The 17,197-nt window shown below is 46.3% G+C and overlaps 1 protein-coding gene across 1 annotated transcript in view; it reads right to left on the bottom strand.

Moving 5' to 3' along the window:
- CNTNAP2 (contactin associated protein 2) overlaps positions 1-17,197 on the bottom strand; it is a 2,308,807-nt gene that overhangs the window by 178,333 nt on the left and 2,113,277 nt on the right. Inside the window, exon 19 of the mRNA XM_025292067.3 lies at positions 3,553-3,789. Within this exon, the coding sequence (XP_025147852.3) occupies positions 3,553-3,789 (237 nt within the window). The remainder of the gene's footprint in view (positions 1-3,552; positions 3,790-17,197) is intronic.

Below are 17,197 nucleotides of genomic sequence, written 5' to 3'. Positions count from 1 at the left end.
TTAGGATATACTATGCAGGCATGTGTACAGTGAATTACACTCAATAACTCATTTGACTTTCGCAACACAGAGTCACTGTGTCAAAGATGAGGAAACCAAGGCTCGATGTGGCTCGTGACTGCTCCAGACCCCACAGTCTGCAAACACAGGAGCAGAATTAAAATCCAGACATTCTGGTTCTGCACCCTGAGCTCTCACCCAGGAGCCTGGTGGGTCCTGATGGGAGGTGGGGGGACTAGGGACCCCTCCTGTGGCTCCTGTTTGGTAGGGGTGCTGTGTGTGAAGGAAGACCTTTTCTGGCTGAGGAGGATGGGGTGGCTGGGAGCAGAGTAATGTGGGAACAGAGCCTCCTGGACATGTGTTGAGGTGTATCTACCCCGAGGAGGGGCCCCAGGGTACCAGAAGCAGGCTCCCCTTAGGCCTCGGTGGACTTGCAGGAGGAGAGGGTGGCTGGAGCCCCTGGGCAGGTGGCCTCCCAAACACAACCTCATCCATCTGCCCAGGTGCCATTCACATACAACGTGCCATGTGTGCCGTGACACGGGTCGGGAAGCACTGAATCAGAAGACATTTGCAAGGAGGATAGCAGTGGGGAAGCGAAGGAGGGGCCACTCGGGAAGGACACGGTTGGAACAGGACCCACAGGACTCATTGGGAATAGACCCACAGGAGGGGGAAGGACGGAGCGGTCATGGTGACGCCAGGCTGTGTGTTCCGTGTCTGAGACGTGGCAGCACCATCAGAACCAGGGGGCGGGCAGGTTCCAGGAGCATTGAGAGCAATGCAGCTCCCAACATGTCAAGTTTGAGAGATGCCAGGGCATTTAGTTAAGACTTCTTATTTTATTTATTACTTTCTTTTTTGGATATTTTGGCTTAGTCCTTATTGATTTCTTTTTCCTGAATGAGTTCCTCAAATTTGTTTAGCTTCAAATCTCAATTCATAAAATATGCAGTATTTGGAGTGTGAAAAAGCCAATTTCCAGCAACAATTGAGGATGGCCTTGCAACCCCTAAAGAGAAGTTGACTGTCTATACTTTGCAAATGCCCAGTGTGTTCTAGAGATCTCTGCAGCAGAGAAAGAGTGCTGGAGAACTCTGGATCCGGGTTCAGGAACACCCGTTGGTTGTGCCATCACTGGCCAAGTGTGCAAATCACTGAACCTCTCTGCACTCCACTCTGTCACCTGCAGGAAGAGGGTAGAATGGACTCTTCCTTATAGAGTGTGTGCTCTTGGGAATTCATGCATGTGAAATACAATACAGCTTCGGGCTTCCTTACATGGGAGCCATTAATACGGAAACATTAGTTAAAGCTTTTGCACGTGACGAATGCCCATAAACACACACGTGAGTGCTTGCAGGGGCTGGTGTAGGCTGTGGGGCAGGAGTTACTGGAGAGGGTTGGGACCAGATGGGAACGCAGCGGTAGCTTGAAGAGCAGACAGTACAGCGTCTACTGGGGTGTGTTCATGACATTCTTGAAGAGTTAGAGCTGAGAGGCAGCCTCCCTGCCCACCAAAGAGAGTCTGGGACATGAGAGTGGAGAACACCAGTGGATTAAACAGCGATTTAATCTGATGTAGAAGAAAGAATGTGTGAAATCCTGGAGAGCAGGAATTGCATGCTTTTCTGCTTCTTTACTTCCTGATTTTACTCACTATTTTTCTCTGGTGAGAACAGTGGCAGTTGCTTATTAAGAGCATCTCACATATGTAGAAAGTATTACCTGGGAGAAACAAGTCAGCTATTGAAACAGACATACTTTGTGCTCACATCATTGTCTTTTTTTCTATCCATCTTTTTATAGAGCTAAATCAATATTGGGGCTGCCCTGGTGGCTCAGATGGTTAAGAATCTGCCTGCAATGTGTGAGACCAGGGTTTTATCCCTGGGTTGGGAAGATCCTTTGGAGAAGGGCATGACAACCCATTCCAGTATTCTTGTCTGGAGAGTTCCATGGACAGAGGAGTCTGGCTGATATTGTACAGTCAAGGCTTTTTCATGTCTTTACTTAACTCTTTACAAATATTTTTCTTAATGGATACATAGTATCTCATAAACAGTGACTCCCTTTGACTAACCATTTTACTAAAATTGAACTTCTAGGTCCTCACCAATTCTTATTATCATAAATAACATTATAAACTATGATGAACATCTTTATGCTGAATCTTTGTCTGATTTTTGGCTTATTTCTTCAGAATTAATTTCTGAAAGGGAAAATCCTAAGGAAATTTATCTTTTTCCCCCATCTATCTTTCAAACCTAGTGGCTCAGCTCCTAAAGAATCTGGCTGCAGTATGGGAGACCTGGGCTTGATCCCTGGATTGGGAAGATCCCCTGGAGAAGGGAACAGCTACCCACTCCAGTATTCTGGCCTGGAGAATTCCATGGATTGTATAGTCCACAGGGTTGCAAAGAGTCGGACATGACTGAGCGACTTTCACTTTCAAGCTGAACTGGGTTAATAAGAATCATTATTAGAGTGAAAAAGTTGGCTTAAAGCCCAACATTCAGAAAACGAAGATCATGGCATCTGGTCCCATCACTTCATGGGAAATAGATGGGGAAACAGTGGAAACAGTGTCAGACTTTATTTTTTTGGGCTCCAAAATCACTGCAGATGGTGACTGCAGCCATGAAATTAAAAGATGCTTACTCCTTGGAAGAAAAGTTATGACCAACCTAGATAGCATATTAAAAAGCAGAGACATTACTTTGCCAACAAAGGTCCGTCTAGTCAAGGCTATGGTTTTTCCTGTGGTCATGTATGGATGTGAGAGTTGGACTGTGAAGAAGGCTGAGTGCCAAAGAATTGATGCTTTTGAACTGTGGTGTTGGAGAAGACTCTTGAGAGTCCCTTGGACTGCAAGGAGATCCAACCAGTCCATTCTGAAGGAGATCAGCCCTGGGATTTCTTTGGAAGGAATGATGCTAAAGCGTACTTTGGCCACCTCATGTGAAGAGTTGACTCACTGGAAAAGACTCTGATGCTGGGAGGGATTGGGGGCAGGAGGAGAAGGGGATGACAGAGCATGAGATGGCTGGATGGCATTGCTGACTCAATGGACGTGAGTCTGAGTGAACTCCGGGAGATGGTGATGGACAGGGAGGCCTGGCGTGCTGCGATTCATGGGGTCGCAAAGAGTCGGACACGACTGAGCGACTGAACTGAACTGATTAGATCCCATGGAAGAAAAATCTTGGTATTTAAGATGCTATGACCCTGGAAGCTGTCCAGGGAAGCTGCAGAGCTTTCGTCACCAGACAGCAAGATCACAGAGAGGCAGCCTCCATGTCTACAACCTGTTCAGTGTCCTTGGGAAATGAGAGACACGTGCTCCTTGACACACCCGAACATTTTCATTTGTAAGAGAGAGATTGTAAAGCTTCAAGGGTCTTAGAGCTCCTGTTTTCAGAGAGGAAATGGGTTCCTGGGGGGTTGGTGTGTATGTGCCTTACAACCGGTTAGCTGTCTCCTAGAGATCGACCATAAGCTCATTTGTCCCCCAACACTGAACGTCAGAAGGCTAGGGATCCTGGCCCTTACCGGTGGGTTTGACGAGCGCCGCCAGGAAGTCGGTGGTGAAGGAGCTGACGTAGAGGAGGATGCAGGGCGCCTTGGTGGTGCTGAAGCTGAAGCGGATCTCCTCGCCCGCCAGGTCTGGGGCTCCATTCTGCGGGTCCGGAGAGTTCTCCGATCTGCTGCCCGAATCCCGGGTCCCGATGGCAGGCGCCTGGAAGTTATACCGCAGCCACATCCCCTCTTCAAAAAACGCACCCACGTCTGTCGAAAAGGAAAGAGGAAATGGCAAGATGAGGAGTCGGGATCGCGACACTGCCTGCGACTTAACCTGGGCAGACGGTGAGCTCTGTCGTGGCCACGACGGCCGTTCCTGGAGGGTGGACCGACTCCAGGAGGGCGATCAGACCGGGAAAATGTCTAAGCAGAAGGATGTTATTTCATCAACACGAACACCCCACCAAAACAGAAAAAGCACATAACAGAGTATAGCAATCTGTCACCTTAAAACTGTAATAGTAAAATTAAGAGATGTAAATCATACCAGGAAAAAAAAAATACTTCACATTTAGTACTTTGACTAAATAATTTAGGTTGAAGAGTGATGCTGAGAATAAAAGTGAGACCTGGGTTCCATCACTGGGTCAGGCAGATCCCCTGCAGAAGGAAATGGCAACCCACTCCAGTACTCTTGCCTGGAGAATCCCATGGACAGAGGAGCCTGGCGGGCTATAGTTCATAAGGTCACAAAGAGTCGGACACGACTGAGCAACTAACACTTTCACACTTTAACTACTTGATTGTTAGGGAACTGTTGACCAAAACCACCTGCCTTGGCCAGGCGCACCTGCCCGAGTTGTCTCACAACAGGAGGTCCCGATACAGAACACCGTGCTGCCCCTGAAAACTAACCAGGCGAATTTGGTGGGGACAGGGTTGGGTGGGCGAAAGAGGGAGGAGGCAAGCAGCCTCCCAGAGTCCTTCTTGCTGGAATCCACCTTGCTGAGCGATGCACACGCCACCAGGCAGGGCCCTTACTCAGAACAAATACGGACCGAGCCAGATGACTGGCAAGAGACAACCTGGGAATTCACCCCTTGACCATAAAACCTGAGACCACAGGCCACGTTGCGGAGCAGTCCTGGGTTCCCTGACCCTGCTTCTCTCTGCCCGGGGCCCCCTTCCCAGTAAGGTCTGTTTCATTGGTATGTGCATCTTGTTGGACAGTTCATTTCCAAGTGTTAGACGACAGCCCACTCTCTGGCCCCAGAAGGGGTCCCCGTTCCTGTAACAGTATCACATGCACCACTAATTCAACGTGCTCATGGGCAGAGACGGGAGTTGCTTTGGAGGCTCACCCAGGAAAGTCCCGGAACCCTGATGACGCCCTGGGAGGCTTTGGGTATCGTGTTCAAAACCACAAGACCTGAAATTACAGGGAACTGGGTTCAAATCCGGTGCTGCCATTAATTGCTTACATGGCTTTAGGAGAAGTCATTTAGCCAGCTTCTCTAGGCCTCAGTATTTTATATGTCAAAGTGTTAGTCACTCAGTTGTGTTCGACTCTTTGCGACCCCATGAACTATAGCTTGCCAGGCTCCCCTGTCAATGGAATTCTCCAGACAAGAATACTGGAGTGGGTAGTCATTCCCTTCAAACCCGAGTCTCCTTCATTGCAGGAAGATTCTTTACTGTCTGAGCCACAAGGGGAGCCCTTTATATGTGAAAGGGAGGTAATTACAGAGAGAATTACAAAAGGTAAAGTAATTAGCACATAATAAATAGTACCTATTATTATTATTATTAAGAAATTAGTAGAAAGGTCACTCATCCTTCATCAGTTTTTTTCTGTGGCCTAATCAATGCTAACGGAGAAGGCAATGGCACCCCACTCCAGTACTCTTGCCTGGAAAATCCCATGGACGGAGGAGCCTGGTAGGCTGTAGTCCATGGGGTTGCTAAGAGTCAGACACGACTGAGCGACTTCACTTTCACTTTTCACTTTCATGCATTGGAGAAGGAAATGGCAACCCACTCCAGTGTTCTTGCCTGGAGGATCCCAGGGACGGGGGAGCCTGGTGGGCTGCCGTCTATGGGGTTGCACAGAGTCGGGCTCGACTGAAGCGACTTAGCAGCAGCAGCAGCAGCAATCAATGCTAATTGGTTTTTACTCATTTCCTGGCAGATAAGCTCCTGCTGTAGTTTTCCCTAGTGTTTACTTTCCCATGTTCTAAAACCATCTCCTAACTCCCTATGAAAGGTTAGGGCCCACCAGCAAGACTTGCTTGTCTTCGCAGGCACTGTTTTACCACTCACCCTCGTGTGCCCTTTAAAAGCATTTCCCACACTTCCTTGCCCGTGGAACCCGTTATTCTTGTTAAGACTTGACATCTGACTAAATGAACATTTGCTATTTAGTTGCTCAGTCGTGTCCAACTCTTTGTGACCCCGTGGACTGTAGCCCACTGGGCTCCTCTGTCCATGGGGTTTCCCAGACAAGAATACTGGAGTAGGTAAGCATTTCCTTCTCCAGGGGATCTTCCCAAACCAGGGATCGAATCTGGGTCTCCTGCATTATAGGTGGAGCACTATACAGAAAATTATTTTGTGAAATTACTCCACGTTATAATTAAAAGCAGGGGACCCCTTTTAAAAGGATTCTTTCCTCTGGGAATCTGGAAGTTCGTGGTTATGAAGGAAGTCTGGTACAGAGAGAGTTTACATGGTGCAGTGATTATACAGTGATTGTGGGTGAGCCTTGGCTTTGCTGCTACCCAGCCGTGTTAACTTGGTCAGCGGCTTGAAACACCCTAAGGCTCTGTTTCCTCCTCTGGAAACTGGGGCCTCATAGGTTGTCGGAGGGTTAAAGAACCCATGGCTGACACTTATCCCAGTGCCTGGAATATATGACAGGGGTCCAATAAGGTTACTCAGTCATTTTACAAAGACTGGTTACTGATGGGGCCCACATGGGGTCTCATTGATAAGATGGCTCATTATGTTGACCTCACAAAGAATAAAATCACAGGGATCCTTGAGACTGACCAAATTGCCCAAATGACATTCTGTTTTCTCACTGGCGCCAATCTCCTCAAAACTGTGAGACCACCAGATTCCAGACCTCCAGCTACGTGACTATAGGACTCAACTACAGGCTAAAAATTATCCATCCCTTCGGAGAATTTTTCATTGGTGGGGTATAAGAAGGACCCCGTCAGAAAGGGAGGACATTGGTTCTTCTCAAGGGCCAGTCACCCTCTGTTCTCCCTCTAGTAAATTTCCCTTTTCTTGCCTGACTGCCTGGCAAGCTCTCTATTTCTCTGCCCTCATCTTAAACAGTTACCAGTGTCTATTCAGGGCCACCTGATGCGAAGAACTGACTCATTGGAAAAGACCCTGATGCTGGGACAGATTGAAGGTGGGAGGAGAAGGGGACGACAGAGGATGAGATGGTTGGATTGCATCACCGACTCAATGGACATGAGTTTGAGTAAACTCTGGGAGTTAGTGATGGACAGGGAGGCCTGGTGTGCTGCAGTCCATGGGGTCGCAAAGAGTTGGACACGACTGAACGACAGAACTGAACTGAACAGACTCAGGCCACAGATGACACCTGACCCCCACCTAACCTGGCCACACTTATAATACCCCCCAAGCACTGCTGCAGGGGGTGCCTCATCCTGTTTCCCCCGATCCGCGGTGCAGGGCTCCGTTAACCACAAGCTTGGGCAGTCCTGTTCTCCTGGCTCTCCCACCTAAGGGCTTTTTGCAAAGGTCTGTCTGTGTCTGCATGTACACGCCTGTGTGTGTGTGTGTGTAGGGAGGGTACTATTGGCATTTGGTGGGCGGGGATGAAGCCTGCTGAGTGTCTTGTGCGTGTGGGACCGTCTTAGACAATCAAGAATTGTCCTGATCAAAATGCCAAGAGGTGTCTTTGCTGGGAAACACTGGATCAACAAATACTTGATCCACATGGGTCACTGCTCGCCTCGCCGGATGCAGAGATGTGGCTAATGCTTCGACGCCTTTGAAGAACCCTCCTGTCTAGTGGTGGGGGGAGGGGAGACACGGCGACCCTTGTGAACACCGTGTGGTGAGAGTTCTGGGGCTCCACTTGGCAGGTTAGGTGAGAAGGACTCCTTCTTACTGCCTGGAGGCTCCTGCTCTGGCTTTTCTACTCTCAGCAAGTACCTACTGAGCCCCAGCCACGTGCCAGGCACCATGCCGGGTGTTGAGGTTACAATCCTTGCTATAGAGGTGCTCTCTATCTAGAGGAGGATTCAGGCTAAAAAGAGACATCACCAGAAGGCAGTGTGCTCAGCACAGGATCAGGCTGATATAGGCGGCACGTGGAACACTAGGGTTACCAGCTTTGTTTCCAGGGCTCCAGGAAGACTTCCTGGGTGAAAAGAACTTGAAAGAGCCAGAGGCTCATCACCTTTGTAAAGGTGAAGAGGAAGATGAGCCCCTTTCTAGCTGAGAGTGCAGCATGCAAGAACCCTGGGGGGTTGGAGAGTCCACAACAGGAGCTTTGTGCCCCCAGGTGAAATTCACACGAGCTTAGTTTTTTTTTTTTTTTCTCTTTAACAGTATGGCGCTCACTAGGGTTAGGAATCCAAGACTCACCAGGCTTCCTACATTTCAGGCTGGGAGTTGGAGAAACAGTGAGAGAGACAGAGGCGCTCCTAACCCCAAGTCATTCAGATCTGAGCTGAACAGACGCACATTCCTAGGACCCACTGATGTGACGGGGCCCAGCATCTGGTGAGGGAGGGGAGTGTTCGGGGAGGACAGGCAGACCGCCTGGAGCAAAGGCACCAAGGGGGCTGTTTTGCCAGCAGAAAGGTTCTACCAGAAGATGCAGGGGCCAGCACCTAAGGACAGGTCTGGCTGGGCCACACAGAAGAGAAGAGGGAAGGGGGAGGGCTAGAGCTCAAGGCCAGAGGGCTGTAACAGGCCAGGGTTGAGTGGACCGGGCTGATGCACAGGAAGAGACAAACGTTATCAGACTTGTGAAACTCGAGATCGAGGAACAAAGCACCTGGGCCTGGTGGTGGGGGGAGGCGTTCAGAGGCTGAGGAGGCAGGCAAAGCCACCGAGACCTCAGGCGCCTGAATCATGGTGCAGTGCATCGCTGGCAAGAATCTAAGCTCCCCTGTGTCAGACTCTCCCCAGGTATTTTCTTCCCACAGAGCAGGCAGCACTGGGTCCCCGATACATTCCTCAACAGGCCTGGGAGCCGGTTAATATCCTGGTGCTCAGCCCCAGAATTTAGCTTGGAGAGTCTGACTCAGAGGGTTTTGAGAATCAGCATGGATAAGAGGCAATGCTCAGGGATATAGAGCTCAGGGATGCAGAGGTCAGGTCCCAGGAGCCAGAGCTGAAAGGATAGTGTGCCTGGGGGTGAGGGGTGGTGAGAACTTAAAAGACTTCTCAGCTAAACTGGCGATGATCATTTCAAGGCAGATCATGAAGGGGAATGGGGCAAGATAGGGATTTTGGATAAACAAACCCAAAATATGCCACCGAGAATACTTTCTGGCGTATTTCAGAGTCATCGTTAGGAAGCTTTATGAGTTCACATCTGTTTTGGAGGAAGGGATACACCACGCTTACAAGAGCTGCTCTGAAACCATGTCCGTCGTAACCCGACTGTCGGAGCAGCTGGGGGTGCTGAGAACCAGTGAGAGTTCCAAGTGGCAGATTTACAGCTGTCATTTCATTGTCTCAGATCGTTTTAAGGAAATGGCAAATCAGGGTACTGTGATTTCATTTAGGAAAATAATACACCCATCCCTTCTGAATGAATGACTAAAATTACACTAACTTCACAAGCCCAAATCACATCTTTTCCCCAATTAAATGATCAAAAAGTATTGATTTAGAATGCTTGATTTAAGGGTTTATACTGATATGAGATTGTTTAATTTTTGATACTCGTGTTTTTGGATGGAAAAAACGAAAAATTTGGTGTCTAGTTATTCTAATATTCTAAGATTCTTATGACAGACTTATTGAATTATACTTCTCAAAAATTTGAAGCACATTACACCATCTGTAGGTTTAGGTTCATAAAGGTTATGGAGACCTTGAAGTAGACAGATAATTCTGTCTTAACCATTTCTTGGTCCTCAAAACAGATCATATGTAAACTACCCTTGAATGTGGAAAGTACATCTGGAAATATTTAAAATAAAATCCACATTCATACACCCCAGAAAAATACCACACAGGTTTTCTTCTCTCTGTCCAACCAAATCCCTGATGTTTACAGCAGGAAAAACAAACAAACAAACAAACAAAAAAAACAGCTGGCACCCAGCCCTCTTATTAAATTGTTTCTCATCTTTTTCCCCTCCAAGTTCTATTCCTTTTGCCTTTTCACTTAGGATAAGTTTTGCAACCTGTATTTTTAAAATAGACGTGACTTGTTTTGTTCTCTAACTTTCCCAGGAGGATCCAGAATTGAAAAAGTCCCCAGCTCACTGATGGGTTCTTTTCCAAGACTTTATTTCGAAGTCAGTAGCTTGCAACTTGGAACTATTTCCCCATAGAAACAACATTTTCAGTGATGGTTTGCCAGGAGAGTCTACAAATGCTGAATGACTCTGGATGGGTAATAAGAGATAATTGCAGAGTGCCGCTGTGTATTAGGAATTAAAGCAGAAACAACAGCAGCAACAAACGTTGAGGTGTACCGTGAATGTGAGAACCCCAGGGGCCCAGGTTCCCACAAAACTTTCATCTAACAGATCCAGGGGTGTGCTGGTAAAGGTTACACGGGCGGCTCTCCTGGGGGGAGCCCTGGTTTGGTGTTTGCCTGTTCCCATGGTGTAAACACACCCACTTTGGCTAACTGCAAGCTGCCACTATGGCATCACTAACTCTGGAGCTGGGAAGAGACCTTCACAGTTGGTCTTCCTGCCACTGTGAACTGCCTCCATCCGCAGTCACTGACCCAGTCATTCCAGCAAAATAGCTTTTCTGAGTCTCCATATTGGCAGTTGTCTTAGCTTAGGCTGCTAGAGCAGATTACTGTAATTGTGTGTCTTAAACTACAGAAACAGAAATCTACCCTCACAGGTTTAGAGGCTATCAATCCAAGATCAAAGTGCTGGCTGATTTTGTTCCTGGTGAGAGTTCTCCTGGCTTGTAGGTACAATTTCTTGCCAAGTGCACACATGGGAGAGAGAGGCAAATCTAGCTCTCAGGTCTGTTCTTTTAAAGGCGCTAATCCCATTATAAAGGCCCCACCCTCATGACCTCATCGAAGACTAATCGTTGTCATCCCTCAGTATCCATGGGCTTTGCAAGGGGCACTAGTGGTAAAGAATACACCTGTCAATGCAGGAGACATAAGATACTCAGGTCGGGAAGATCCTCTGGAGTAGGAAATGGCAACCCATTCTAGTATTCTTGGCTGGAGAATCCCATGGACAGAGGAGCCTGGCAGGCTACAGTTCATGGGGTCACAAAGAGTTGGACATGACTGAGCGACTGAGCAACGACTAACTCAAAATCCATAGAGGATTAACTCCAGGACCGCCCCCCTCCAATACCAAAATCCTTGGATGCTCAAGTCCTTTAAATAAAATGGCATTGTATTTGCATATTCCTGAATACTTTAAATCATCTCTAGACTACTTATAATACCTAATATAAATGCTATATTTATATTATATATATTATATATATAAATGGTGTTGGTGTGTTGATGGTGTACGGCAAACTCAAGTTTTGCTTTTTGGAACTTCCTGGAATTTTTTTTCCCTAATATTTTTGATCTGTGTTTGGTTGAATCCATGAATGTGGAACCTATAGGCACAAATGGCTGGCTGTACCACCCATGGCCCCAGCTCCAAAACCATGGTACTGGGGCTTAGGGCTTCAACATGTGAAACTGTGGGCAGGATGCATACATGCAACCCATAAATGCAGGCTTCCTTCTTTTTATCTCCTGCTGCAAACAAACTTTAATATTTGCTTCCTCCTTTCTGCCTTCCAAAGCTCTCTTCTACCTTATCCCGGCTACCCTGGATCTGGAAAGCTCTGTTCAGCCTCTATAAAATTTAGGAGAAATTTCTGCAGAACAGACACTGCCTCCCCAGCCTCAGGGTCATTAAACTCTTTCATGGTTGAATTCCACTGCTCAGAATGATCGCTCTCATTAACTGTTTTTTAATTAATCATCAAGTAAGAAAATGAAATGAATTTTATGTAGCTCTGCTCCTGAAGACCTTGGCTGCCACCCCTCTATGTGTATCCTGGTCCTGAATCAGGCCCGGCTCCCTCCAGGGCAATCTGCAAGGCCCAGCTCTGTTTAAACTTACTTCCTGTTCTGGTCCCAAGGCCCCACTATCCTGAAACACAACCAGTTTTTCTCTTGGCCCTTTATTGGCAAAATCTACTTTTTCTCTCCAAGTATATACCACTCTGAATTTCCCTCCGGAATTTTTAAATTCTGTTTGTTTGATGTTTTCTTCAATTCACCATAATCATTTTGGGCCAACGACATTGGACCCAGATGGGTTAATGTTCACCTCTATTTATTCTGTCTCCCCAGGTGCATACATGTCTATTGTAGCCACTCTTCCACCATTCTTTCTAAAGGTCAGGTCACTGCCAGGTCAGTTTCTATGCAATAAGCTTCAAGTGTCTGAATCCATACAAAGGAGAAAAACACCAAAGAAAAAATCTCCTACATTTAGCCTGACTGGCACGTGCTTCCCACGAGACACAGGTGTAAAGTTTATTGCTGGAAACACATCAATAAACTATATGGTCTATGAGTTGACTGTGTAGGAGCCGGGGGGGCCATCTCACTTGGAGTTTAAGAGCCAAGAGCACAGAACAACTCTACTAGTGTCCTAAACAGGAAGACAGTCTGCCTCCAGAATTTCCAGGGTTGTGCTCCTAAAACCCATAACAAGCATCACTGGCGTAAGTGGCAGTTAACAGGTTAGAATGCTTTTGGGAGATCGAGAGAGATGAAGATGCCACAGCAGCAAATTTCAGCTGAGACACGTGTATGGGATTAATGTGGTACAAGCAGAGGGCGGGAATCAAAAGGTTGTGGGTTTTAAGTCCTGTGTTGCCGCCATACCTGACTCTATGACCCAATTCAGGAAAATCATTGAATTGCTGTGGACTTTAAAACATGCCCATCTTTAAGATTGAGCCCATACTGATCCGGCTGGCACTCAGTCTTTTCCATATTTTCTTCAAATATTTATTAAGAGCTTTCTTTTAAGCCAGGCAGCTCTTTGAGACTTAATAGGCAGTAAATGACATTTAAGTTAATCACCAAAAACAACTGGGATGACCAGTGTTAGTCAAGATGGCTAAAATTCAGGGGGAAGTGACTGGAAGAAGCTGGTGAAAAAGGGAGTGGCATGTCGAGGATTCTCTTGTATAGAGAGTAACAGGCAGCAGACTTAGAGAACAAACTCGCGGTTGCGGTTGTGGGGTGGGGGGTGGTGCGGAGAGGGATAGTTAAGGGAGTTTGGTATGGTCATGGACACACTGCTGTATTTTAAATGGATAACCAACAAGGACCAACAGTATAGCACATGGAACTCAGTGTTATGTGCCAGCCTGGATGGGAAGGGAGTTTGGGGGAGAATGGATACATGTGTGTGTATGGCTGAGTCCCTTCTATGTGAAATTATCACAACATTGTCAGTTGGCTATACCCCAATAGAAAATTAAAATTTCAAAAAATTAAAGGCCAAAAAAAAAAAAAAAGAAAGAAAAATAATGGGTGGCCCTGAAGGGTTTTAAGTAGAGTTGTATAAACTCTACTTTGCAGTTTTAAAAGATCATTCTGGCTGCAGTGCAGTGCAAGGGTGGGGGAAGTGGAGAGCATGTCGCTCCTAAACTTAAATTTCATCCCTTTTCTTAACATCCGGGCTGTCATTTGGGTGGGGAGTCACTAGAGCCATTTCAGAGAATCTGTGCATCTTCTGAAATTTCAGGCAAACGTGAGCAAATGTGTATGCACTTTTCGGGGCGAGAGGGTTAATAGTTTTAATCAAATTTCATGACCCCAACTCAGAAATTTAAGGAGAAAATAATAAAAAGGAGTCCACTCATTAATCACCGTTGTTAAGCTGTGCTTGTGCGGCGCTGACTCAGCCCCTGGAATGCCCTGCCCTGCCCTGCCCTCATTGTCTGACCCTGCTCCTTCCTGGGCGCATCTCCCGAGCTCTGCTCTGGTCTCCCCTGGCTGGGTGACTGGCGTCCTCACCTCTACTTTCTCCTTATCCCCTCCAGGCTGGTTCTCACTCACTGATCTGGTCAGGATACGCGCCCACTCTTTGCTATGAGCCTCATGCCGCGCACAGAGCTCCTCCAAGAGCGCCCCCAGCTGTCTGTCATAACTTCAGTCTAATACGTATAGCCTTGTTTGCTTTGAAACATTTCTTGGAATCTTACTCTGCGTTAGGCTCACGCTGATAACAAGAGCAAAGGTACCCAGACTTTTCCCCCAAAGGATCCACAGTCGGTTGGGAGACAGAGGAAACACATCAGGGAAAGGGAGCTTGAGGTTTAGAATCACCAAGTGTTGGGGCCCGGACAGCAGGAGGTGAGCTGGGCTCTCTCTGGGGCGGGTGATGGGAGGGCTGGAGGAGGCACTCAGAAGGGGTCTCTGAGCTGGGTCCCGACAAGCGAGGGCATCTCGGTAAGATGTACAGGGCGGCCAGGGTGCTCCCGGGAAGGAGGAAATGGGCGTGATGAACAAAGCTCAGAGGAACGCAGCCGCGTGGGGTCTGGAGCTTCTGTCCGAGTGTAGCGGCCTCCTGCGCTTTAGAAGGATACGTTTGAGGCCAAGTCTCAAAGACGCTGATCTCATCATCTGTGGGAAGGCCTGCCTGTTGGTATCTTTCAGGTGTATTTCAACACCTGGGGAGACACCGGTGTTAATCCATGTTATCAATGGAACCCCACTGAGGTAGCGGGGTCTAACTCGGTGTCAAGGCTGGGCTAACGGGTGAGAAAGAAGGCAGGAGAGGGGCTGTGAAGGATTTTGAGTCACTTGTTTTTAAAGATTTAGAAGAATGATATACTTCAAAATAATTTCAAATTTACAGAAAAATTTCAGATTAGTACAAAGAACTCCCCTATCCCACATATCCAGACTCCCTAACTTTTAATATTTCACCACATTTCTGTGAACACACACATACATGTAAGACACATATGTATACCCAGACAAGGGCTTCTCTGGTGTCTCAGTGGTAAAGAACCCACCTGCCAATGTAGGAGATACAGGTTTGATGCCTGAGTCAGGAAGATCCCCTGGAGAAGGAAATGGCAACCCACTCCAGAGTACTTGCTTGGGAAATGCCATGGACAGAGGATCCTGGAGGGCTGCAGTCCATGGGATCAAAAATGAGTCAGACACGACTTAGTGACTAAACAGCAACAATATATACACACATTGCCAGGCTCCTCTGTCTGTGGAATTTTTCAGGCAAGAATACTGGAGTGGGTTGCCATTTCTTTTCCAGACACACACACTTACACACAAACACTAATTCCTGAATCATTTGAGAGCAAGCTAAGTCAAGAAACCAATGTTAACACAACAATATTGTCCCATTTCTAGAAAAAAAAATGTATATACAGATACAAATACTTATATACACACAAATGGTTTTGGCATCATCTTGAGGCCTTGTACATATATGCATATAAACATTTCCACAGAGAAAAATTTCTGCAAATAAGCAGGTAATATATGGGGTCCACCTGACCTCTTTAATGCTGGGAAGGAGGAGGGGGAGAGAAAGGGAAGGAAGGGGAGAGAAAGGGAAGGAGAGGAGGGACAAGGATGTGGGAGGCTGAACGCCTTAGTTACACATCTGGATCCTCACTAGAGGGTGAGCTTTTCAGGGTGAAATTTGCCTGGTAGTCTCAGCCAGCCCCTGACCTCCAACAATAAATATTTTTTCATTGAGCTGAACTGAATTTGAATTTTTTAATAGCAACAGTATATTCTTTAACTAGTTGGTCCACACTGACCTTCCTTAGTTGAAAAATTTTGTCTCATTCCCTTTGTAAAGTGAGTTTCTTGAGAGAAATGCCATTCCATCAGCTGAGACATAATCATTGGTTAAAATAGAAGTTTGTTAACAAAAGTCTCATAAGATGCCTTTAGGATAATGTGTCCAAAAGAATTAAATGACTTATAGGTTAGGAGATGGTCTTAATTCCCACTGCTTTTTCTCCTTCTTATTAGCTTAATAAATAGGACATATTTTCATTTTTTGACAGATTGGTCATTTGCTTGAACAGTTTTAAAGGTCAAGTTGTCCCCAAATGCCTCTTTTTTATCTCTGCTCTGCTAACGTCATTGTTTGCTATGAAGCAAATGGCTGTTAGGAATTATATTATCTGTTTATTTGTACATTTATTTACACACATAATTTGTGCCCGTTCCAGATATGAGGCACATTCTATTGATTTTATTTATGCCTTAGCAAGTTGCTTCTTCTTTGCTCTAACACTGCACATCCCATACTTTCTTGCTTGCTCAGCTGATCTGAAGAGCCAAATAGAATTCTTGACCATAAGGTCCTTGAAGGCAAGCACTGCTTTTAATTCATTGTTGTGGCTGCAGAATCTAGTGAAAGGAGGAGCTCTCAGAAAGCTTGTTGATTCAGTGAGTACACTTGCGAATTGGAGCCAGATAAACGCTTACATGCCACAAGGAAGTGGGCTTCCATGAATTCCTGCTATGTGTGAGTCACAATAGGCAGTTTTCAAATACTATCTAATTTAATTAAACAGCAACATTTTTGAGATGGATGCTAGCATCCTAATTTTACAGACAAGGTAACTGAGATCTTGGGGAGTAATTTGCCCAACATTACTCTTTTACTCAGAGAGGGAGGGTCAAATACAGACCTTTTGGACTTCAAATACTGTTCTCTTTTCCTACTCGCCTGCCTTGCCTAACTTATGCAAATTCTGTTGTATGTATTCATAGAAATCTACAAAGTAACTTGTTCACCAGCTTATTGTTCAGGAAGTTTAAAAGGAAACCATCACGTAACCACTGATGTTTATTACTCCAAACATAAAAATACAACTGACTCTTCAAGGTAATAAAATTCTGTTTTCTCTACCAGCTGAAACCGTAATAGGAAAGAACAACCAGAAAATCTGCAAATGACTGAATACTTAGGATGAGCTTTTGTTAACATTAAAATCATTTCTATTTTGATTTTAAAAAGCCACATCTGAAAGTCGTGGTTGATTGAGGGATTTGAGGAACTCACATATATATCTCCTGAAATCCAAAGCCATTCCCATTTGATGATTTTTTTTTTTAATGATAAAACGAGGGCATAGGACATCTCTGGTAGTCTAGTGGTTAAGAATCCACCTGCCAATACAGGGGACACAGGTTAGATAACTGGTCTGGGAGGATCCCACATGCTGTGGGGCAATTAAGCCCATGCATCTCAAGTACTGAGCCTGAGCTCTGGAGCCCACGAGCTGTGACTAATGAAGCCTGTGCCAGAGCCCTGGAGCCTGTGCTCTGCAACAAGAGAAGCCACCACAATGAGAAGCCGGTGTACCACAGCTAGGGAGTAGCCCCTGCTAACTGCAACTAGAGAAAGCCCGTGTGCAGCATCAGAGACCCAGCACAGTTGAAAATAAATTA

The sequence above is a fragment of the Bubalus bubalis genome, chromosome 8 (genome assembly GCF_019923935.1).
Source record: "Bubalus bubalis isolate 160015118507 breed Murrah chromosome 8, NDDB_SH_1, whole genome shotgun sequence".
Taxonomy (NCBI): Eukaryota; Metazoa; Chordata; class Mammalia; order Artiodactyla; family Bovidae; genus Bubalus; species Bubalus bubalis.
This window is presented reverse-complemented; position numbering and strand designations above follow the sequence as displayed.